This window comes from Pan paniscus, chromosome 3, assembly GCF_029289425.2.
Source record: "Pan paniscus chromosome 3, NHGRI_mPanPan1-v2.0_pri, whole genome shotgun sequence".
NCBI classification, from domain to species: Eukaryota; Metazoa; Chordata; class Mammalia; order Primates; family Hominidae; genus Pan; species Pan paniscus.
Window position 1 is genome coordinate 101,021,123 of NC_073252.2, and position 25,712 is coordinate 101,046,834.

Sequence of the window (25,712 nt, forward strand, 5' to 3'; positions counted from 1 at the left end):
TAACAGTGGAACTGTAAGATACTCTACAATCCAAAAGAAATTGGGGGCCTACATTCAGCATTCTTTCTTTTTGTTTTTGAGATGGAGTCTCACTCTGTTGCCCAGACTAGAGTGCACTGGTGCTATCTCGGCTCACTGCAACCTCCACTTCCCGGGTTCAAGTGATTCTTCTGCCTCAGCCTCCCAAGTAGCTGGGACTACAGGTGCGCACCACAACACCTGGCAATTTTTTGTAATTTTAGTAGAGACGGGATTTCACCATATTGGCCAGGGTGGTCTCAAATTCCCAACCTCGTGATCTGCCCACCTCGGCCTCTCAAAGTGCTGGGATTACAGGTATGAGCCACCATGCCTGGCCTTCAGCATTCTTAAAAAAAAAAACAAAAAAACTTGGCTGGGTGTGGTGGCTCATGCCTGTAATCCCAGCACTTTGGGAGGCTGAGGGGGGTGGATCACAAGGTCAAGAGATCAAGACCATCCTGGCCAACACGGTGAAACCCCATCTCTACTAAAAATACAAAAATTAGCTGGGCATGGTGGTGCGTGTCTGTAGTCCCAGCTACTCGGGAGGCTGAGGCAGGAGAATCACTTAACCCAGGAGGTGGAGGTTGCAGTGAGCCGAGATAGCACCACTGCACTCCAGCCTGGCGACAGAGCAACACTCTGTCACCAAAAAAAAAAAAAAAAAAAAAAAAAAAAATTCAACCAAGAACTTAATATCCAGCCAAACTAAACTTCATATTGAAGGAGAAGTGAGATCCTTTTCAGACAAACAAATGCTAAGGGAATCTGTTACCACCAGACATGCCTTACAAGAGGTCCTTAAAGGAGTGCTAAGCGTGGAAGTGAAGGACTGTTAATGGCCACCACAAAAATACATTTAAGTACATAGAACACTGACATTGTAAAGTAACTACACAATCAAGTCTGCATAATAACCAGCTAACAACATAATGACAGGACCAAAGCTATAAATATTAATACTAACTGTGAATGTAAACAGTATAAACGCTCCACTTAAAACTCACAGAATGGCAAGTTGGATAAAGAAGCAAAGCCCAACTGTATCTGCTGTCAAGAGACCCAGCTCATATGCAATGATACCCATTGGCTCAAAGTAAAAGGATGGAAAAAAATCTAGCAAGCAAATGCAAAACAAAAAAGGGTAAGCATTGTTATCCTAATTCAGACAAAATAGACTTTAAACCAACAACAATCAAAAAGACAAAGAAGGGCACTACGTAATGATAAAGGGTTCAATTCAACAAGAAGACTTAACTGTCTAAAAGATAAATGTGCTCAAAACTGGAGCATTCAGATTCATAAAACAAGCTCATAGAGACCTATAGAGACACTTAGATAACCACAGAATAATAGTGGGAGACTTCAACAACTCACTGACAGTACTAGACAGATCATAGAGACAGAAAATGAACAAAGATATTCAGGACTTGAAGTCAACACTTGGCTAAATGGACCTAACAGTCATCTACAGAACACTCCACCCAACAACAACAGAATATATGTTCCTCTCATCTGTACGTGGCATATATTGTAAAATTGATCACACTATCAGTCTAAAATTATTTTCAATAAATTTAAAAAAACCCCTGAAATCATGCCAACCACACTCTTGGACCCAAAGTGTAATAAAAATAGAAGTCAACACTAAGACGAACTCTCAAAACCATACAATTACATGGAAATTAAACAACCTGTGCCTGAATGACTTTTGGGTAAACAATGAAATTAAGGCAGAAACCAATAAATTCTTTATAACTAATTAAAACAAAGATACAACATTCCAGGCTCTCTAAGACACAGGCAAAGCAGTGTTAAGGGAAAAGTTTATAGTGCTAAATGCCCATATTGAAAAGTTAGAAGGATCTTAAATTAACAAGCTAATATCATACCTAAAGGAAACAGAAAAACGAGAGGAAACCATCCCAAAGCTAGCAGAAGAAAAGAAATAACCAAAATCAGAGCAGAATGGAATGAAATTGAGTCATGAAAAGCCATACAAAAGATAAATGAAACTAAAAGCTGGTTCTTCGAAAGAATAAATAAATTGGATAGGTCACTAGCTAGACCAATAAGGAAAAAAAAAAAAAAAGAGAGAGAAGATCCAAAAAACACAATCAGAAATGGCAAAGTGGACGTTACCGCCAACCACACAGAAATACAAAAAACTCTCAGAGACTACGATGAACATCTTCATGCAAACAAAGTAGAACACCTATAAGAAATGGGTAAATTTCTGGAAACATACAACCTCCCAAGATTGAACTAGGAAGAAACCGAAATCCTGAACAAATCAAAAATGAGTTCTGAAACTGAATGAGTAATAAAAAGTCTCTGAGCCAAAAAAAAAAAAAAAAAAAGCAAGCCCAGGACCCAACAGATTCACAGACAAATTCTACCAGAAGCGTAAAGAAGAGCTGGTACCAATGCTACTGAAATTATTCCAAAAAAATGAGGAGGAAGGATCCCTCCCTAACTCATTTTATGAGGCCAGCATCATTCAGATATGAAAACCTGGCAGAGACACAACAAAAAAGAAAACTTCAGGACAGTTATCAATGATGATCATAGATGCAAAAATCCTCAACAAAATACAAGCCAACTGAATCCAGCAGCATATCAAAAAGCTAGTCCACTATGATTAAGTAAGCTTTATCCCTGGGATGCAAGTTTGGTTCAAGATATACAAACCAATAAATGTGATTCATCATATAATAGAACTAAAAATAAAAACATCCCTTCATGATATAGACCCTCAACAAATGAGTTACTGAAGGAGCATACCTCAAAATAATTGGAGCCATTTATGACAAAACCACAGCCAACTTCATACTGAATGGGAAAAAGCTGGAATATTCCCTTTGAGAACTGGAACAAGACAAGGATGCCCACTCTCACTACTCCTATTCAACATAGTACTGGATGTCCTAGCCAGTGCAATTAGGCAAGAGAAAGAAACACAGACATCTAAATAGGAAGAATGGAAGCCAAACTATGCCTCTTCATAGGTGAAACACTTTTATACCAAGAAAACCCCATAGTAGCCTCTCAAGAGCTCCCAGATCTGACAAATGACTTCAGCAAAGTTTCAGGTTACAAAACTCAATGTACAAAAATCTGTAGCATTTCTATACACCAACAACATCCAAGCTGAGAGCCAAATCAAGAATGCAATCCCATTCACAATAGCCACAAAAAAACTACAAAATACCTTGGAATACAGCTAAGCAGGGAGGTGAAATATCTCTACAATGAAAATTACAAACGAGTGCTCAAAGAATCAGACAACAGAAACAAAAGGAAAACATTCCATGATCACAGATAGGAAGAAGCAATATTGTTAAAATGGCCATACTGCCTAAGGCTATTTACAGAGTCAATGCTATTCCTATCATACTACCAAGGACATTTTTCACAGGATTAAAAAAAGCATCCTAAAATTCATTTGGAGCCAAAACAACAACAACAACAACAAAAGCCCAAATAGCCAAAGCAATCCTAAGCAAAAAGAACAAAGCCAAAAGCATCACACTACCTGACTTCGAACGGTAGTACAATGCTACAGTAAGCAAAACAGCATGGTTATGCTCAGCAAAAGAAATAATCAGCAGAGTAAAAAGACAACCTATAGAGTGGGAGAAAATCTTTACAAACTATGCATCCAACAAAGTACTAATATCCAGAATCTATAAGGAACTCAAAAACAGACATAGACCAGTGAAACAGGTTACAGAACGCAGAAATAAAGCCGCACACCTATAGCCATCTACTCTTCAACAAACTTGACAAAAACAAGCAATGGGGAAAGGAATCCCTATTCGGAAATTGTGCTGGGATAACTGGCTAGCCGTATGCAGAAAACTGAAACTGGACTCCATACGTTTCACCGTTCACAAAAATCAACTCAAGATAGATTAAAGACTTAAATGTAAAACCCAAAACTATAAAAACCCTGGAAGATATCCTAAGAAATACCATTCTGGACACAGGCCATTCTGGACATATCCTAGGAAATTTCAATTCTGGAAAACACTTTATGATGAAGACGCCAAAAACAATTGCAACAAAAACAAAAATTGACCAATGGGATCTAATTAAACTAAAGGGCTTCTGCACAGCAAAGGAAATCATCAACAAACCACCTATGGAATGGGAGAAAATATTTGCAAACCATGCATTCGACAAAAGTCTAATATCCAGAATCCAAAAAGAACTTAGAAAAATCAACAAGCAAAAACCTAACAACCCCATTAAATGGGCAAAGGACAGGACCAGACACTTCTCAAAAGAAGACAAACACGTAGTCAACAAGTATATGGAAAAATATTCAACATCACTAACATTAGAGAAATGCAAAACAAAACTGCAGTGAGATACAACCTCACAGGAGGCAGAATGGCTATTATCAAAAAGTCAAAAAGTAACAGATGCTGGCGAGCTTGGGGAGCTACTCCCAGGTCTTTGGAAGGCTGAGGCATGAGAATTGCTTGAACCTGGGAGGCAGAGGTTGCAGTGAGCTGAGATTGGGCCATTGTACTCTAGCCTGGGCAATCGAGCAAGACTCCGTCTCAAAAAAAAAAAAACAAACAAACAAACAAAAAAAAACCCGAGAGAGAGAGAGAAAGAAAAACCCACAGCCAACATTATACTGAATGGGGAAAAGTTGAAAGCATTCCCCCGAGAACTGGAACAAGACAAGGATGCCCAGTTTCACCACTTCTATTCAACATAGTACTGGAAGTCCTAGCCAGAGCAATCAGACAAGAGAAAGAAATAAAGGGCATCCAAATCAGTAAAGAGGAAGTCAAACTGTTGCTATTCATGATGATATGATCATATAATGAGAAAACCCTAAAGACTCATCCAAAAAGCTCCTAGATCTGATAAATGAATTCAGTAACGTTTCAGGATACAAAATCAATGTACACAAATCAGTAGCACTGGTATACACCGATGGTGACTGAGCTGAGAATTAAATCAAGATCTCAACCCCTTTTACAACAGCTGCAAAAACAAACAAACAAACAACAAACAAACAAACAAAACCAAAGAAAAAACCCCAAGCAAACGAACTTAGGAATATACCTAACCAAGGAGGTGAAAGACCTCTACAGTGAAAACTACAAAACACTGCAGAAAGAAATCATAGATGACACAAATAGAAACACATCACATGCTCATGGATAGGTAGAATCAATATTGTGAAAATGACCATACTGCCAAAAGCAATCTACATCATCATTCTTCCCTGAACTAGAAAAAGCAATCCTAAAATTAATGTGGAACCCAAAAATAGCCCGCATAACCAAAGCAAGACTAAGCAAAAAGAACAAATGTGGATGCATCACATTACTTGACTTCAAACTATACTATAAGGCTATAGTCACCAAAGCAGCATAACACTGGTACAAAAATAGGCACATAGACCAATGGAACAGAATAGAGAACTGAGAAATAAAGCCAAATACTTAAGCCAACTGATCTTTAACAAAGGAAACAAAAACATAAAGTTGGGAAAGGACACCCTATTCAACAAATGGTGCTGGGATAATTGGCAAGCCATATGTAGAAGAATGAAACTGGATCCTCATCTCTCACCTTATACAAAAATCAACTCAAGATGGATCAAAGACTTAAATCTAACACCTGAAACTATAAAAATTCTAGAAGGTAACATTGGAAATACCCTTCTAGACATTTGCTTAGGCAAAGACTTCATGACCAAGAACCCAAGAGCAAAGGCAACAAAAACAAAGATAAATAGATGGGACTTAATTAAACTAAGAAGCTTCTACACAGCAAAAGAAATAATCAGCAGAGTAAAAAGACAACCTATAGAGTGGGAGAAAATCTTTACAAACTATGCATCCAACAAAGTACTAATATCCAGAATCTATAAGGAACTCTAACAAATCAGCAAGAAAAAACCAAATTATCCTATCAAAAAGTGTGCTAAGGACATGAATAGACACTTCCCAAAAGAAGATATATAAATGGCCAAGAAACATGAAAAAATCCTCAATATCACTAATTATTAGGGAAATGCAAACAAAACCACAATGCAATACCATCTCACTCCTCCAAGAATAGCCATAATCAAAAAATTAAAAAAAAAATAGATGTTGCCATGGGTGTGGTAAAAAGGAACACTTTCACACTGCTGGGGGGAATGTAAACTAGTACAACCACTATGGAAAAGAGTATGAAGATTTCTTAAATAATTAAAAGTAGATCTACCATTTGATCTAGCAATCCCACTACTGGGTATCTACCCAGAGGAAAAGAAGTCATTATATGAAAAAAACACTTGCACACGCATGTTTATTGCAGCACAATTTGCAATTGCAAAAAATATGGAACTAGCTCAAATGCCCATCAATCAATGAATGCATAGAGAAAATGTGGTGTATATATATGTATCTATGTGTATATATGTATATATATGTGTATATACACATATATGTGTATATACACATAGATACACATATATATGTGTGTGTATATATATATATACACACACACACACACACACCATCGACAGAATACTACTCAGCCATAAAAAGGAATGAAATAATGGCATTCACAGCAACCTGGAAGGAGTCAGAGACCATTATTCTAAGTGAAGTAATTCAGGAATGAAAAAACCAAACATTGTATGTTCTGACTTATAAGTGGGAGTTATGCTATGAGGATGCAAAAGCATAAGAATGATACAATGGACTTTGGGGACTTAGGGGGAAGAGTAGGAGGAGGGTGAGCGATAAAAGACTACACCTTGGGTGCAGTGTACACTGCTCTGGTGATGGGTGCACCAAAATCTCAGAAATTACCACTAAAAATATTTTCCATGTAAACAAACACCACCTGTTCCTTAAAAACTAATGAAAAAAGAAAAAAGACATGAGATCAACCTAAATGCCCATCAATGGTGAACTGGATAAAGAAAATGTGGCACATAGGAGGGGGTATATCTCAGGGTTAGAACATCAGACTGCGGACCAAGAAAATGTGGCACATATACACCATAGAATAATACACAGCCACAAGAAAGAATGACATCATGTCCTTTGGAGCAATGTGGATGGAGTTGAGGCCATTATCCTAAGTGAATTAACACAGGAACAGGAAACCAAATATCCCATATTCTTACTTATAAGTGGGAGCTAAACACTGAGTACACATGGACAGAAAGAAGGGAACAATCGTCACTAGGTGAATTTGAGGGTGGAGGGTGGAAGGAGGGGGAGAATAGAAAAACTACCTATTGGGTATTATACTTATTACCTGGGTGACAAAATAATCTGCATACCAAACCCCTGTGACATGCAATTTATCCATATAACAAGCCTGCTCATGTACCCCTTGAGCCGAAATAAAAATTGGAGAAGAAAAAAACTCCTAAGAGTTGTCACTTTGGGTAGAGTTATGGGCATTATGATTTGAAGGCATATTCTAAGGTCATTCCTCCTTTATTTATAAAGTTCTAATTTTTAAAATAAAAGTGCATTTGAGTATTTTATCATAAACATTAATTTAAGAATTCACTGGATTTTGTAGTAACTATGTAATGGATGAACTTTGCTATGAGTGTCATTGGAATGGATAAGCAGAGACAAAAGTTGATGAATTAAGAAATGAAAAGGAGTTAGGATCTAGAGACAGTAGTTACAGACTTATTTTGAGGAATTCAAACATAAGACAAATGGATGGTAGATAAAGATGGATGGGGCATTGGATATACGGCAAGAGTTTTTGTTTGCTTGCTTTCTTTAAAATGGGAGAGTTTATATTTATACACCTATGTCTATATAAAATGTTTCTCAAATATACTTATATATATACACATACATATATATGAAATGTGCAACTGTACTTACATACAGCTATGAGGAAGAGGCCATTAGATAGATTAAAACATACAGATATGTTATAATACAGATGAAAAGGAATAAATTGATCATGTGAATTTTCTTGATGATAAACATTTAGGGGCTATGAATGTTTGTTAAAAAAATTTCGTACAATTTGGGACATGGCTCTGCTTTTAATCAACTGCTTTCCAAGGATTTTAACACTGAAACGAATTTTAATAGAGCTTTTCTATACAACATTCTGAATATTTTAACAGTTTTAATGAAGCATCCTTAATTGAATATTTTCATAAGAAAAAATGAGAAAGAAATTACCCTAATAGAAATGCCCATTGCCAGGGAAATTTCATAATGAAGTGTGAAAAAACAGCAGCTGCACTTGCCTCCATAAGGCACGGACCTACAGCCAATCTGAAACAAACGACCTTCAAATGCCTCAAAGCCTGAAACACAAAACAGTCACACTTAGATACATTTACAATGGCCAACAAGAAAATTATTTTAACAAATGTCAAACTATAAAGTCTTTTTTCATAAGAAGCTTTCACTAAACGAAATCTCATTTCAACAGATTGTCCCACTGGACTTTGAACTCTATTACATTTTATATGTCATCATAGGTTGGATTATAAACAATTTCATCTTTTATAAAATATTATTATATTTTAATTATTAAAAGATCAATTTTACTGTGATTAAATAGCTAATGCTACCTTCCTGAACTTTCCTAATAAATAGTATAATAGTAGTGTCCTATTAGTGTTTTCCCATTAACTTTTTGATATGAACTGTTTGATTAACTTAATAAGTATAAATAGAATACCAAAATGCCAAAGAAAATAACTTAAAAACTGCATAATTCATTTTAAAAGGGAGAACTTTTCAATTTTCTCCTTGGTTCATACTTTCTGCTGGAGAATATAATCTTATTGGCTATAATTATTTATGCTCTTGAGCTATTTCTATTAAACCACATTTGCCACATTTATTTGAGTGGCTGTCATATTCATGAATAGTCATCTTCTTATAGATGGGATTTATGATCCCTAGAATGTAATATTTTAAGAAATGCTTTAAAAGATTGGATTTTACAATAATGCAAAGATAATCAGGAACATAATCCTGTGGAGAAAATGTCATAAAAAAATTACTGAAATCCTTAATCTCCCTAAAAAAAGAAAAAGACTTTTATAAGGTTTTTCTTATCCTATGTTAACTGAAAAGTACATACTTCTCCATAGAAGAGCCTCCCAAATAATATAGGTGCTACATAAGAGACATTTATCTCTGTGCAAATGATTAGATCGCTAATAAAGACCTCACAACACAGTCAATTCTCTTCATATCAGTGATAATGATGGCTAGAAATAGAAATTAGGGTGCCAACATTTCTATACAGTCTTTTTTTCTTCTGTTTTTTTCTTTGCTTGTTTTGGTTTTTTTTTTTGAGACAGAGTCTTGCTCTGTCCCCCAGGCTGGAGTGCAGTGGCACAATCTCAGCTCACTGCAACCTCCTTCGCTCAGGTTCAAGCAATTCTCCTGCCTCAGCCTCCCGAGTAGCTGGGATTACTAGGTAAATGCCACCACGCCCGGCTAATTTTTGTAGATTACAGGTATGAGCCGCCATGCCCGGCCTTTTTTTCTTTATCTTAGGTTTGTTTACAGACTCCACTTGGAACAGGAAAATAAATTTTTGCTTCTTTTTCTTTCTCACCGTCCTCTAATATTTGAAATAACCTTACTCGATTTGTAATTGTAAATCTACCTGTGGATCGAGTCCAAGCCCAGCTCGTATTAGAATAATGGTAAGGGCAATGCTTCTTAAAATTGAAGACCATGTGTTAGGAACATGGACATGTTCATTGATGAATGGAACATTCCTAATCGTAAAACCAGCCAGTAACATCCCTTAAAAGAAAGAAAATAAAGATACATGACAGTTCATTTTTCTGAGAAAGAAAAACGAAATGTTTACTTTCTTTTCTAATGCACTATGTCTCTCATTATTTTGGTAAAGAGCAGGTTACAAGCAAGTAGAGAAGGCAGCATGAATAAAGGAATGGCGATAAGAAACAATACACCTAAATGGGGTTCAACAAGTAAGTTAGTGTTGCTGGAACATACAGGGCAAGGAAAGGAGGGAGGAGAATGAGCTTGATGGGCCAGATCATAGAAAGGTCTCCCCCCACTTTGGCAAAGTAAGGCACCATGGGAAGGTTTTAGGCAGGAAGTAACATAATGAGTCTTGCGTTTTTTATGTGAGGGTCTTGGTGAATTAGTTTGGGATAAAACTGGAGACAGAGACCAAATTGAAGGCTCTGCCACAGTCCACGCAAAAGTTGGAAACAAATAGCCTAAGCTAGAGCAAAAGAGAAAGTTTGGAGAGGAGGAAAATGATTCAATAAATACTTAGAAGGTGCTGTAAGAAAATTGTGGATACAGAAGGGACAGCAGAGATAAGATGTAGAGATTATCTCTACTGACAGTGTACTGAATATATATTTATTTTTGAGGACAGGGTCTCATTCTGTTGTCCAAGGTGAGTGCAGTGATGCAAACATGGCTCACTGTAGGCTTAACCTCCTGAGCTCAAGTGCTCCTCTTGCCTTAGCCTCCTGAGTAGCTGAGACCCAGAAAAATTTTTAATATTTTGTAAAGACAAGGTCTGCTATATTGCCCAGGCTGGTTTTGAACTCCTGGGCTCAGGTGGTCCTCCTGCCTTGGCCTCCCAAAGTGCTGGGATTATGGGCATGAGCCACCGTGCCTGGCCCACTGTCCTGAATATTTAGATATATTTGAATACAGTAAGTTCTCACTTAACATCATCAATAGGTTATTGGAAATGGCAACTTTGAGTAAAATGGTATATAACAAAACCAATTTTAGCATAGGCTAAATGATATAAACAAGAGTCAATTTCCTACAGCATATTTCCGGTCACAAAACATCACCAAACTTCTAAATAAAGATCCAAAACACTTCTAGTATTAAACAATGAAATAAATGTGAGCTCTACATACACTTTAGAAAGTTTTATAAAAACAAATAAGATTATTATTTACTTAATTTTTGGTGAATCCATGAGTGATGGTGGTTATAGCGGTGATGGTGGTTATAGCGGTGATGGTTAAAATCAAAGAATAAATGTTTACAAAGTGAAAATTGTAAGGAGCACCTCCTCCCACTATGCAGTTCAAAAACAATCACAAATATGGTAGGCTGGCTGAGAGTTTTCATATCACATTGTCTATTGTCATGCATTTGTATGGTTACCATATACTTAACAAAATTTTATTTTACAATAATTTGTATTCATTCATTTATTCATTGTACAATCCACTTATTCTAGTTCAGGGCCAAAGGTGACTGAAACTTAATCCAAAAAAATCAAGGAGGGACTCCCTCCCTAACACATTCTATGAATCTAGTATCACAGTTATACCCGAATCAGGCAAAGCCATACACACACACACACACATACACACACACACACACACACACTACTGGTCAATATCCCTGATGAACATAGATGCAAAAATTCTGAACTAGCAAAATGAATTCAATAGTACATCAAAAAGATAATATAGTTAAGTGGATTTTACTCCAGAAATACAAGGATGGTTCAACATGTGAATCATTCTTCCATAAATACATATACACACATATGTTCATTGTAGCACTATTCACAATAAAAGGACATGGAATCAACTTAAATGACTAAAGAAAGAAAATGTGGTACATATACACCATGGAATGCTATGCATTCATAAAAAAGAATGACATCATGTCCTTTGCAGCAACATGGATAAAGCTGAACACCATTATCCTAAGTGAAATAACTCAGAAACAGAAAAATCAAATACCACATGTTCTCACTTATATGTGGGCACTAAACAATGGGTACATATGGACCTAAAGATGGAAATAATAGACACTGGGGAGTCCAAAAGGAGAGAGGGTTGGAGGGTTAAGGTTGAAAAATTACCTATTGGGTATAGTATTCACTATTTGGTGATGGGTTCACTAGAGCCCAAATCTCACCATTATGCAATATATCCATGTACTAAACCTGCATATGTACCCCGTGAATCTAAAATTTTTAAAGATTTTATTAAACAATAAAGCAACAGGAATAATGTACTAAGGATATTAAATTTATTTTAAAAATAAATTTTGGATAAAACTTGTGTGTATATATGTAGACAGAGAGAGAAATAAATGCATCTATAAAGGAGCTGTACACACACACACACATACAGTAAATACATACATGAAGAAACTATATAAAACATACTACATTGAAATATTTCTGAATTATAACTAATTCAACAAGAAAATGTTCAACATTTGCATATAGTCAATAATAAAGAAAAGAGAGCTAATTATATACTTACCAAGAAGAGGTGGAAGTGGAGGCACTAAAGGTATTCTAATAAGTTGTAAAATTTTTCCCCCAATAATGGCACTATAAAAAATAATGAACAATCCAAATAAATTTCCACCAGGGAGAGCTTCAGAGCCTAAGATTGACCAGGTCATACACCATATCACAAACAGTATAACTCCTGAAATACAAAAAAGTGTACAGCTATATATCTACATACACATAGATGTATACAAACAAAGGATCAATTCTCTTTTATCATATATACTAATAGCCAGTTTTATAAAATGATACATGGTATAGATCAACATTGCTTACTAGTTTGGTGAAAGAGATATCTGCTTAACATATATTCCAAATAACCTGTCAATTTATGAAGTAGGTTTCAAACAAAGTGTTTTTACTTTAAAAATATTTAAAACCTATATGTGGGCCAGGTGCAGTGGCTCACACCTTAATCCCAGCACTTTGGGAGGCTGAGGCAGGCTGGATCACATGAGGTTCAGGAGTTTGAGGCCAGCCTGGCCAACACAGTGAAATCCCGTCTCTACTAAAAATACAAAAATTAGCCAGGCGTGGTGGTGCATGCCTGTAATCCCAGCTACATGGGAGGCTGGGTCAGGAGAATTGCTTGAACCCGGGAGGTGGAGGTTGCAGTGAGCCAAGATTGTGCCACTGCATTCCAGCCTGGGTGACAGAGTGAGACTCAGTCTCAATAAAAAAATAAAAAAATAAAAAAAACCTATATGTGAACTCTGGAAAATGCTAACCATTATAATATATGATAGTTAAAAACATCATGGCAATATGATGAGATTTACTTCATTTTATATTTTAAAATAGCTTTTTCATCAGGATGGAAAATAAGAGGATGACTGGCTGTGATAAGAATTCACAACCTTATTGAAGATCACAGTGTCAAGGTGCCAAATCTTTTAGGAGGAACCTACTAAATCTTTGTATTGAAAGGATAATTCAACTGATATTTGGCATAAATGTATTAGAGGAGGTAATGGCTGGAAGAAATGAACCTAGATTTTGTGGGAATAAATATAAAGTATCTTAGATTATGTGTAGGAAGTAGAGGTAGATAAGATGAGTAGGTATAAGTTACTAGACATCTTGTTTCTGGCAACTAGGTGCTACTCACTGAGGAATCCATAGGTTTCTATAAAGGACAGACAATAACATGGTAAATTTCCATATGCTAATTAAATTGCTACCTTTATTTGCTATGAATCATAATTGCTAATGCTTTTAATATTCTTAAAACAGTTTATATGCATTTTTTAGCTATGACCCCTTTCCGGCTGTATAGAATTTGCCAGGGTAAAAGAGGACGATTTTGACTCACTCCAGGCAGAAAGTTAGAACAAAGTATCTCTTTCCTCCTCCCCTCTGATTATTGTCATCCTGCAAAACTGGAAGCCTTGGAGGGCTAAACTCTTACTAAAAGAATGGACCAGGCTGGGTATGGTGGCTCGTGCCTGTAATCCCAGCACTTTGGGAGGCTGAGGCAGGTGGATCACCTGAGCTCAGGAGTTCAAAATGAGCCTGACCAACATGGTGAAACGCTGTCTCTATTAAAAATACAAACAATTAGCCTGGCCTGTTGGCGCATGCCTGTAATCCCAGCTACTTGGGAGGCTGAGGTAGGAGAATTGCTTAAACCCAGGAGGCGGACATTGCAGTGAGCTGGGATGGCGCCACTTCACTCCAGCCTGGGTAACAAGAGCAAAACTCCATCTCAAGAAAACAAAACAAAACAAAACAGAAAACAAAACAAAACAAAACACGGACCAGAAAATGTCATCCTACTCACAAATTGAGAAGACAAGGCAGTTTGTCTTAGCTGGTCTCTGGGTGGCAAAGTCTTTTTTGAGAATTCATAGGTAAAACTGGCCTCATCCAACTTATGTGTAGGGCTCAAATTACATTACGTGCACAGGTTAGGGATCCCAAAGTTCTAAACCTACCATAAAAGTGTCCCTGCATAGAAGTATCCCTAGAACACTTAGTAGATGCTAATTCAAAAAATCTCTAATAGACAGTCCTGATCCCAGACTGCATAAAGTCTCAAAGGTAAAGCCAAGTGAATCTGAACTTAAAATAAGAAGAAATATCCCATGAGCAAAAGTTAACAGATACAACAAAGAATGGGATTAGATGTCTAAAAACCTTAGCTAATAGAACCACTAGATAGACACTATAAAATATGTATTTTCAAAGGGACTAGAGACAATTTTTTAAAATTGGAGACATGAGAAGAAGAAATTACTTGAAAGTATTGTAAAATAATTAAATAGAACATCTAGAAAAAACTGTAAAATTTACTCAACTAAAAAAAAAAACCACTAAGTACCCAAACAGCAGTCTAGACATGGCTGAAGAGAGAACACAGCAAAGTAGTAGATATGAGGAAATTACTTAAGAGCATAGCACACACACACACAAAAATGAGGTGGAAAATGAGAGATTTAGATTATGGAAAAGATCTAAAACACAACTAATAGTAGTTTCAGAAACATAATTGAAAGAATGAAGAAGATATAATATTTGAGAAAAAAAATGGCTTCAAACTTTACAGAATTGATTAGGGTTTTTATTCATTTGGACACAGGAAGTCAAATGAGTTCTAATCAGGATTAAGTAAAAATAGATACTTAGATAAAATGTTGAGAAACTATAGACTACCAAAGGCAAAAATAAAATCTTAAAGAATCTAGACAGAGAAAAAGAGATTAATCATAATCGAATAAACAATAGAGCAGATTCTCAGTACTTATCAGCAACAATAGAAGATGGAAGATAAATAAAGTCTTCAAAGTACAGAGATAAAGAAATCATTCAATGTTGAATTCTGTAGCCAGTTAACTGTCACTCGAACAAAAGACAAATGAAAGATATTGTCAAACAAATACATTTAAGAACATATGCCATTTTTTACCAGGGAAAAATCTACTGAAAGATATGCTTTAGAAATATGACATAGAACCAAAAAGGAAGGAACAATGTGCAAAGAAATTGGTAAAATGTAGGTTAGTCTAAACAAGTACTGGTTGTGTAACACATTACTAATGAAAATTGTTAATCAGAGGATATAAAGATAAGGTTGGGAGGTGACATGAAAAGGTTGGCAATTTATTTCCACACCAAAACTCCCCCCAAAAATTGCAAAAATACCAAAAACAAACATTTCAGGACCCTGAAAACTCATCAAAGGCAGTTATCAAATTAAGAAGCATTTATCCTTGAAAAAAGTGTTAGGGTTTTGGGTAGGATTGGTAAAAGTCTGAGCCCTTCCTGACTGGGGTTGCTCCCTGATATGGTTTGGCTTTGTGTCCCCATCCAAATCTCATCTTGAATTGTACTCCCATAATTCCCACGTGTTGTGGGAGATAATTGAATTATGGGGGTGGTTCCCCCCATACTGTTCTCGTGGTAGTGAATAAGTCTCACAAGATCTGATGGCTTTATCAGGGGTTTCTGCTTTTGCATCTTCCTCATTTTCTCTTGCCGCCACCATGTAAGAAGTGCCTTTCACCTCCCGCCATGATTCTGAGGCCTCCCCAGCCATCTGGAACTATAAGTCCAATTAAACCTCTTTTTCTTCCCAGTCTTGGGTATGTCTTTATCAGCAGAATGAAAACAGACTAATACACTCTCATCTCTCTTCTCATCCCCAAGCTCAGCTGGGAAAAACGGTAGTTTTACCAGTTTGAAGCTGGATGTAAAACCCAGCAGCTTTCCTGTTAGGGCTGGGGGCAGGGGTGGATTTGGTATGGAGTAGAGGGAAGAAATCAATGGTTTTGCCAGTTAAATATAGCAGAGTGGTTTGAGAATGAACAGACAGAATTGCAGCTTTGCTAGTCTGAGGTTGCAGTTTCAATTGGGGAAGTGGAAGACAAGACAAAAATTTAAATGAGAGATCCTGAGGGTCAATAGGTGCAGCAAACCACCATGGCACATGTATACCTGTGTAACAAAGCTGCACGTTCTGCACATGTATCCTGGAACTCAAAGTAAAATTAAAAAAGAAAGAAAGAGAGAGAGAGAAACAAACAAACAAACAAACAAAGAGGAAGAAAGAGAGAGAGAGAAAGAAAGAAAGAAAGAAAGAAAGAAAAAGAAAGAAAGAAAGAAAGAAAGAAAGAAAGAAAGAAAGAAAGAAAGAAAGAAAGAGAAAGAAAGACCCACATGCAAGGCTAGAGTTTTCCAGTTCCAAGTTCCAATTCTCTCACTGAGAAGAGTGGCTCACTGTGCCTAAACTGTTTATACAAACAATATGGTTTACTCTGAACAGCTGCTTTTCTTCTGGGAGTCTGGAATTCTGGTACATGTGAAGGACAGTAACCTCCGTAAAATCCTGAGTACTGAGTCTCTAATGAGACTCTGGTCCTAGTAGACGACATTGCACATGTGCTGTCAAAATTTCATGCTGGGGAAGAGAAACACATCCTTGTAACTCCACAGGAGATGATTCCAGGAAGTTTGTGCCTGGTATACTCCAGACTTTACCACATACAACTTTTTCCCTTTGCTAATTTTGCTTTGTATCCATTCACTATAATAAATTAAAAACCTGAGTATTACTAAAAAAAAAAAAAAAGACTGATCCTGGAAAGGAGAGAATAATAGAAAGTTTGTGATAAGTTCTCCACACATATATGGCCAATTGGAAAAGTATGGAAGTGCAGGAAAGACTCAAGAGAGTATGACAAAAAGTAAAAATGAAGTAAGACTTGAGTATTAATTGCAACTTTGAATGCATTAACCCACCCACCCACAGATTATTTGGCAGACAGTGGAAGCCTTACTAGCTTTAACATTATGTCTCTCCAAAATCAAGCTATGCAACAGACACAAAGGAAATCCCTAGAAAGACAGGCTAAAACAACAATAACAACAACAACACAATATAAAAGACATCACTGCTGAAAACCACTGGGCAGAAGGATTACACAGAACATGTATAGGCCAATTACCAAAACAATAACAACAAGAAAAACAATCACAAATAAAAACCAAATCCAGATTTGCTATAATGTGTAATTAAAGTGTTTAGTTTTCAATTAAAAATTATCAGACATGTAAGGAAACAGGAAAATATGGCTCATACTCTGGAAAAAAAGCAGTGAATAGAAACTCTCAATTCAGATACTGGATTTAGAAAGAAAGTTTTCAAAGTATATATTATAAATATGTTCAAATTAAAAATATGATAATGTGCTGTCTAATAGAGAACATGAATAAGGAGACAGAATATATTTAAAAATAGAATCTAGAATCGAAAAGTACAACAGTTAAAGTGAAAAAATCACTAGCGAGGTTCAGTAGCATATTTGGCCTTGTGAAAGAAAGTATCAGTGAACTTGAAGATAGACCAATAGAGGTTAATCAATCTGAAGAACAAAAAGAAAAAAGAACAAAGAATAATAAACAGATCCTCAGAAACTTATGGGATACCATCAAGAGCACTAACATATGCATAATGGGAATTCCAGGAGAAGAGGGAGATAAGAGGGCAGAAAAATATTTGAAAACATAATGTCTGAAAACTTCAAAAATGTTATGAAAAACATTAATCTTCAAATATAAGAAGTTCAACAAATCTCAAGTAGGATAAACACAAAGAGATTCACACCTAGAGCCATCATAGTCAAATTGGTGAAAACCAAGGATAATAAGAAAATCATGAAAGTAGCAAGAGATGACTTATCACATACAGGGGAACAATAATATGATCAATACTGGCATTTTTATCTGAAAAAAATGGAGGCCTTATGAAGCGACATTTCAAAAGTGGAGGGAAAAATAACTGTCAATTAAGAATTCGGTATCCAGTTAAATGATCCTTCAAAAATGGAGCTGAAATAAAGACATTTCCAGATAAATAAAAATAAAGAGAACTTATCCTTGCTAAAGAAACACTAAATAAAATGCTTTTAAGATAAAAGGATATGACACCAGATGGCAACTTGAACCTATAAGGAATAAACGGCACTGGAAGTGGTAAATAAATTTGTAAGTATAAAAGATTGTATGTGTGTATGTGTGTATATGTGTGTGTGTGTGTGTGTGTGTGTATTCTGATTTCATCTCTTTTTTAAAAAAAGCATCTGATTATTATAGGCAATAACTATAACAATACTGCTGAGTTCATAGCATATAAGAGGTACATTGGATCAAAGTTGCTATATAACACTGGAATTAAGTAAAAATTATTAAACCAAAGTAGATTGTAAAAAGTGAAGATGATTGATTATTATAATCCCCAAAGGTACTTGGGAGGCTGAGATAGAAGTATTGCTTGAGGCTAGGAGTTTGAGACTAGCCTGAGTAACACAATGAAACTCTGTTGATATAGTTTGGATATGTGTCCCTGCCCAAATCTCATGTTGAATTGTAATCCCCAATGTTGGAGATAGGTCCTGCCGGGAGGTGAATGGATCATGGGGGCAGATTTCTCCTGAATGGTTAGTACCATCCTCTTGGTGCTGTCCTTGGGACAGTGAGTAAATTCTTGTGAGATCTCGTCATTTAAAAGTGTATGGCACTGCCCCTTGCTCTTTTACTTCTGCTTTCGCTATGTGACATGTCTTTGCCTTCTGCCATGATTGTAAGCTTCCTGAAGCCTTCCCAGAAGCAGATGCCTGCATGCTTCCTGTACAGCCTGAAGAACTGTGAGGCAATTAAACCACTTATAAATTATCGAGTCTCAGGTATTTGAAAGCAATGCAAGAATGGACTAATACATCTGTCTCTAAAAAATTTAAGCAAAATTACCCAGGTGTGATGACACATGCCTGTAGTCCCAGCTACTTGACAGGCAAAGGTGAGAGGACTGATTGAGCCCAGGAGTTTGAGGCTGCAATAAGCTATGACCATGCCATTGTCTCTTAAAAAAGTAAGCCCCAGAGAGGCCAGGCGCAGTGGCTCACACCTGTAATCCCAGCACTTTGGGAGGCCGTGGTGGGCGGATCACAAGGTCAGGAGATGGAGACCATCCTGGCTAACATGGTGAAACCCCGTGTCTACGAAAAATACAAAAAAATTAGCCGGGCATGGTGGCAGGCACCTGTAGTCCCAGCTACTTGGGAGGCTGAGGCAGGAGAATGGCGTGAACTCAGGAGGTGGAGCTTGCAGTGAGCCGAGATCCCACCACTGCACTCCAGCCTGGGTGACAGAACGAGACTCCGTCTCAAGAAAAAAAAAATCAACAGAGAAATTGAAATAGGGCACTAAAAATACTTGGTTAACATGAAAGAAGCAGTAATGTAAGAAAAGAAAAACAAAAAGACATGACACATAGAAAACAAATAACAAAATGTTAAATGCAAGTCCAACCATATCAATAATTATGTGAATGGACTAAAATAAAAAGGCAACTATTACTGTACAGGACTTTAAAAAAACAAGATTCAGCTATATGATGCCTACAAGAAACAAACTTTAGATAAAACAAGCAGGTTGAATGTAAAAGGATAGGAGATTAGGAGACATATATATATATATATATACACACACACACACACACACGCAAATGGTAATTATGGGTGAAAGAAGAAAACACAAGGTAATTACTATATATATGTAATTTTTTTAACCTGTAAGTCAGTTTTATTATCTGTAAAATGGGGATAAAAAATTATCTCCTGCCAACATAAATAGGTTTTGTTACAATAAAATGAACTAGTGAGCATGAAAGAACATTGCAATCTGTTAAGATGTTCTTCCAGGAATTCTTGCATTCTAGGAAAATCAGAACATTTCTGGTTATAGAATTTTTGACATTTTGAGGAAAGATATTTTTTAGGATATATGTGAAAAGAACACTTTATCTTCTCTAATTACATCATGGATTCTCTTTTTGCATTGAGATTTTGCTTGAATATCAATAGACAAGAGAAGGGAGTGGTTCAGGCACTTGTCTAGTGAGCGGATCGCTGACAGGAAGCAAGGAGCCAGAAGGACGCTCCCCTGTGCTGTTGGTCAGGGGCCCGCTTGGCTGGTGCCAAGGATTTGTTCTCAGTGACAAGACAAATACAGAAATGGAGAGTGGTTACAAACTTCTATAGCAATTTGACACTGTATTTTATAAAAAGTAAACATCAGTCTACATCAAATAGGAAATTAAAAACAAAAACAATTGGGTATTAATCTACTAAGCTTAGTCCCTAGGTGACAAAATAATCTGTACAACAAACCCACATGACACAAGTTTACCTATGTTACAAACCTGAACATGCACCCCTGAACCCAAAATAAAAGTTTTTTTTTTTAAAGAAAAACAAAACAAAAAAACCACATCTGTTTCTTCATCACAGATAATTTGAGAAGCACTAGTGTCAGGAAAAAAGAATAATAAATAATATGTACATTAAAACTCACCAGAAAACATATATGCACTGGGATATCTTTTTGGACATTAAAGAAATGTGAAAAATCACACATATATTCCTAATGAACTTGACTATATTATATATATATGTTTATTTAGAAGTATTAAATTGAATTAAGTATTAAATTTATTTTTTAATAAGTGGTATAAAGGAAGGATGTTCTGATTAAGAAGGATAGGTAAAGGGCAATTACAACTCTGAGTAGAGAGATAGTAAAATGGCCAGAAACAGACTGGCAAAGGCTATGGAGTAATTAATCTCACAAAAGGAAGCAGAATTTATTAATATAAATAACATAGTATTGCTGATACTTAAAAAATTGTGAGTTATATTGAAGAATTATTTTATATTTTAAAATAGCAAAACCCCCCAAAAAACAGTGTGGTAAAGCTGTGGTGAGGTTTGTACATTTTAGGAAGCCTTGTTATTTTTAGCTCATATGGTTTTTTGATAAGTAAAAATTTAAAAAAAGTTAAAAATGATTTCTCTGCTGCTTAAATTCCGATACACATCTATTGAGTGGTAAGATATGAGTTTAGAGTCACTGTATTTTTTTAGTAGTTCTACTAATAAGAAATTTTCATTAAGCTTTACTTTCTTTCTTTCTTTCTTTTTTTTTTTTTTTGAGATGGAGTTTTGCTCTTGTTGCCCAGGCTGGAGTGCAATGGCATGATCTCAGCCTACCACAACCTCCGCCTCCCGGGTTCAAGCGATTCTCCTGCCTCCCTCCCTAGTAGCTGGGATTACAGGCATGCAGCACCATACCCGGCTAATTTGGTATTTTTAGTAGAGACAGGGTTTCTCCATGTTGGTCAGGCTGCTCTTGAACTCCCGACCTCAGGTGATCCGCCCGCCTCAGCCTCCCAAAGTGCTGGGATTACAGGCATGAGCCACCGTGACTGGCCTAAGCTTTATTTTCTAAAAATTATATCAAAATTGATATTTCTCTATTATGTAATCATAAATTATATCAAATATGCTGTTTTGAATTTTATTTTTCCCTTTAAACATAAAGACACACATTCAGTTCATTGTGCTATATAAATTACCAGTGTGATCACAAATTAAGACATGCAATTCAAAGAATTTTGCATACAAGGAGTCCTGAAAGTGTTAATAACTTTTGATGCAAAGATAATTTTATGAAAGTAATAGAAGACTAAAAAAAGGTACAAAACAATTATTATGTAAGTATCTTCCTTTTTCTGAATCACCCATGATTACTTTTTCCACCAAGCAAAAACTGACTACATACTTCAGATCTGTCTCAAATCTCCCCAGCCTCTTTTCCTAAACCTCCCCAGCCTCTCAGGACAGACAGGCTGCTCCTGTACTTTGTGCATTCTGCTATTTTTAGCAAGAGGCCTATTTTGTCAGTGTTGTCTGAATAGTATTTGCCAACTCCCAGACTTTCAGTCACTTATTTGTTTATTTATTTATTTATTTGGCTCTTTTCTTGTATTTCCCTTTTCCTTTTCTTTCCTTTCTTTTTCCCTTTCCTCCTCCCTTCCTTTGCTTACTTATTTTTTTCCCTTTAATTCCCATTCACTATTTCCATGACTGTCAAATAGTAGGCTGATCCTTTAAAATATTCCTTTTTAAAAATTTATTGTACTTTAAGTTCTGGGATACATGTGCAGAACATGCAGGTTTGTTACATAGGTATACATGTGCCATGTGGTTTGCTGCACCCATCTACAATATATCTTAAAATGAATAAAAGTGGAAACACGCAGGAGACATGGTGTATGGGGTGAGTGGGTTGCCAAGTGGATGGTGGCAGGGTGCTCCAGGGTGGCCAGTGGGGCTAAATGCTGTGTATTCCAAGCATGGCGGGGTTCCTGCCTTCCTGTGTGGCAGACTGTGGTATCAGGTAAGAGCCACTTGGTGCCCACCCTGGCTCCTCCATTGCCTTGCTCTCAGCCCCTGGCATCCAGCCCACACCTGGAGGTTGAGCTGCACCCACTGCTCTGGGTCTCAGCCCTGTGATCACCTCAGTAGATATTCTGAGCTTGGCTATGCAGGCAACACTGAGCCATAGTTTACTATTCTTTCTTGCATTTCTATCAGAGAGTCAGCAAAGGTAGTTGACAAAGCCCAAAGGAGAATGTTGAGGGGAGTTGATGACCTTGACTTTTTCATACAGGATGAAGCCATTGATAAATCTATGTATGCTACAAAGTGGTCAATATGACATGGAATCACTGAAGACTGGGATATTATGGAAAGGTTCATGGAGCAAGTGGTTTTTAAATATCTTTGAGCAGAATCTGAGGACCATTATTTTTTAATGACAGAACTTCCACTGAATACACTAGAAAATACAGAGCATTTTTGCAGAAATTATGTTTGAATTATTTAATGTACCAGGATTCTACATTGCAGTTCAGGAGGTACTGGCCTTGGCAGTATCTTGGACATCTCAACAAGTGGGTGAATGTATGTTAATGAGTATAGTCATTGACAAAGGAGATGGAGTCACCCATGTTCTCCCAGTTGTAGAAGGTTATGTAATTGGGAGCTGCATCAATCACATCCTGATTGTAGGTGATACTGTGTATTTCATTCAACAGCTGCTAAGGGAGAGGGAGGTAGGAATCCCTCTTGAGCAGTCACTGGAGACCACAAAAGCCATTAAGGAGAAATACTGTTACATTTGCCCTGATACAGTCAAGGAATTTGCTAAGCATGATGTGGATTCCTGGAAGTGGATCAAACAATACACAGGTATCAATGTGATCAACCAGGAGAAGTTCATAATAGATGTTGGTTACAAAAGGTTCCTGCAACCTGAAATATTTTTTTACCCAGAGTTTGCCAACCCAGACTTTATGGAATCCATCTTGAATGTTGTTGATGAATACAAAACTGTCCCATTGATGTGTATGGTCCACTGTATAAGAATGTTGTTCTTTCAAGGGGTTTGACCATATTCAGGGATTTGAACCTCAACTACAGAGAGATTTGAAGAGTGGTACATGCCAGATTAAAACTCAGTAAGGAGCTCAGTGGCAGGAGAATCAAACCTAAGCTTGCAGAGGTTTGGGTGGTAATCCATCACATGCAGCACAATGCCTTATGGTTTGGAAGCTTAATGATAGCCTCAACTCTGGAGTTATTTCAGGCCTGTCACACCAAGAAGGACTATGAAGAATATGGCCCCAGCATCTGCCACCACAGCCTTCTCTTTGGAGTAATGTCTTAGTGTCTGCCTTGAAAGCATCATTTAATAGTGTCATGTTGGGGAACAAGTGTCCTTCAGAACCCAGAGAAGACTACCATTTCTAAATGACATTTGGTGTTGATGTCTGAGCAGCATGCTTGCATCATCTAGTGCATGAGGCACAGGGCAGAGTCATTTCAGTAAAAGCCATTTCTTTATGTGTTGACTGTTGTATGCCCACTCCTTCTTCTCTCACTCCCTTTCTTCATGCTTCCCCAGTTTCCCTCCTCCTTTTCACTTGAGCTTTTTTGTTGACAAATACCATTCTGAAGGAATTCAAATGTGACTTTGAAAATTGTTAAGAGGAAAAAAAATTTCAAAAATGGCCCAAAATAGTTCTCCCCCAGGAAAGAATGCAGTGGTATAAATCCTTTTCCCCCAGCCTATTTTTATAAATAAAATGTTATAAACTTCAAATACAAAAAAACAATAACATAGCATTATTTACAGGATGCAATTAAAGCAGTGTATAGAGGAAAATGTATAGCTTTAAAAACAGAAAGAAAAAATAATCTAAAATTGGTAATTAAAACTTCCATCTTAAGACTCTAGAAAAAGATGAGTAAACCAAGCCAAAAGTAAGTAGGATGTATGAAATAAAAAGGTCACAGTGGAAAACGATAAATACAGAACAGGATAACATTAAAAACAACCAAAGAAACTCAAAATTGCTTATTTCGGAAAGTCAAGAAGATAAATAATATTTAGTTACATTGACCAAGAAAAAAGAAAGAAGACACTAATTCCCAAAATCAAGAATCAAAGAAAAATATCATCACAGACCCTACCCTTAAAAGGATGTTAAGAAAATAGCATAATAACTTTAAGGCAAAAAATTTGACAACTTAGGTAAAATAGAACAATTCCTAGAAAGACACAAATTACCAAAACTGACTCAAGGAAAAAGGAAAAAAAAAAAACAAATATCAATATCAAGTAAAGAAATTGCATCAGTAATTTCAAATCTTCCTATAGAGAAAAAATATACTTCACCGGTGAATTCTATCCAACTATTAAGGGAGGAAATAATACCAATGTTACAAAAACTTTATTAAGCAAATAGAGGAGGAAGGAAACTTCCCAATGAACTTTATTTCATTTGATATCAATATTACCCTGATATCAAAACAAGACAAAGACATTACAAGAAAACACAGCTATATACCAATATCCCTTATGAACCTAGACATAAATATTCTTAACCAAATATTAGCAAATGTAATTGAGCAACATATGAAAAGGATTTTATACCATAATCAAATGAAGTTTATCTCAGCAATGTGAGGTTGACTTAACATCCAAAAATCAATGTAATAAACTATATTAACAGAATAAAGGACAAAACCATATGATCACCTCAATAGATGCAGCAAAGCATTTGACGGAATTCAACACTCATATATTTTAAAAAATCTCATCAGCTTATGAATAGAAGGGGACTTCTTCAAATGATCAAGGCATCTACCAGAAGCCTACAGCCAACATACTTAATGGTAAAAATGTGCTTACCTCTAGATTAGGAAACATGCAAAGATATCTGTGTTTACCACTTCTATTTTTTCCTTGCAATAGTCAAGGAAAAAAGTTATGGAAAAAAGACAACTCTTTTTATTGTTAGCCTTGTATACAGAAAATCCTAAGGAACACACCCACACACACACACCCACATACCACACCCCCTCCCAGACTTACTAGAACTAAGAGGGTGGCTTAGCAAGTTTGTAGAGTATATGATCAATATACAAAAATCGGTTATATATATAGTAGCAACAAACAGTACAAAGATGAAATAAAGAAAACAATTCCAATCA

General features: G+C 36.4%; 1 protein-coding gene and 1 pseudogene across 5 annotated transcripts in view; one reads left to right on the top strand and one right to left on the bottom strand.

Moving 5' to 3' along the window:
- SLC9B1 (solute carrier family 9 member B1) overlaps positions 1-25,712 on the bottom strand; it is a 143,657-nt gene that overhangs the window by 63,254 nt on the left and 54,691 nt on the right. For 3 of the 5 annotated variants that reach the window (XM_055111670.2, XM_055111672.2, XM_034958952.3), the window contains exons 4-6: positions 12,287-12,457; positions 9,658-9,800; positions 8,208-8,335 (exon numbers count right to left, since the gene is read on the bottom strand). In XM_055111670.2, coding sequence (XP_054967645.1) covers positions 8,208-8,335; positions 9,658-9,800; positions 12,287-12,457 — 442 coding nt within the window. The remainder of the gene's footprint in view (positions 1-8,207; positions 8,336-9,657; positions 9,801-12,286; positions 12,458-25,712) is intronic. The other 2 variants (XM_034958953.3, XM_055111671.2) reach the window with 1 other exon arrangement.
- On the top strand, positions 21,010-24,825 carry LOC117980020 (actin-related protein 3B-like; annotated as a pseudogene).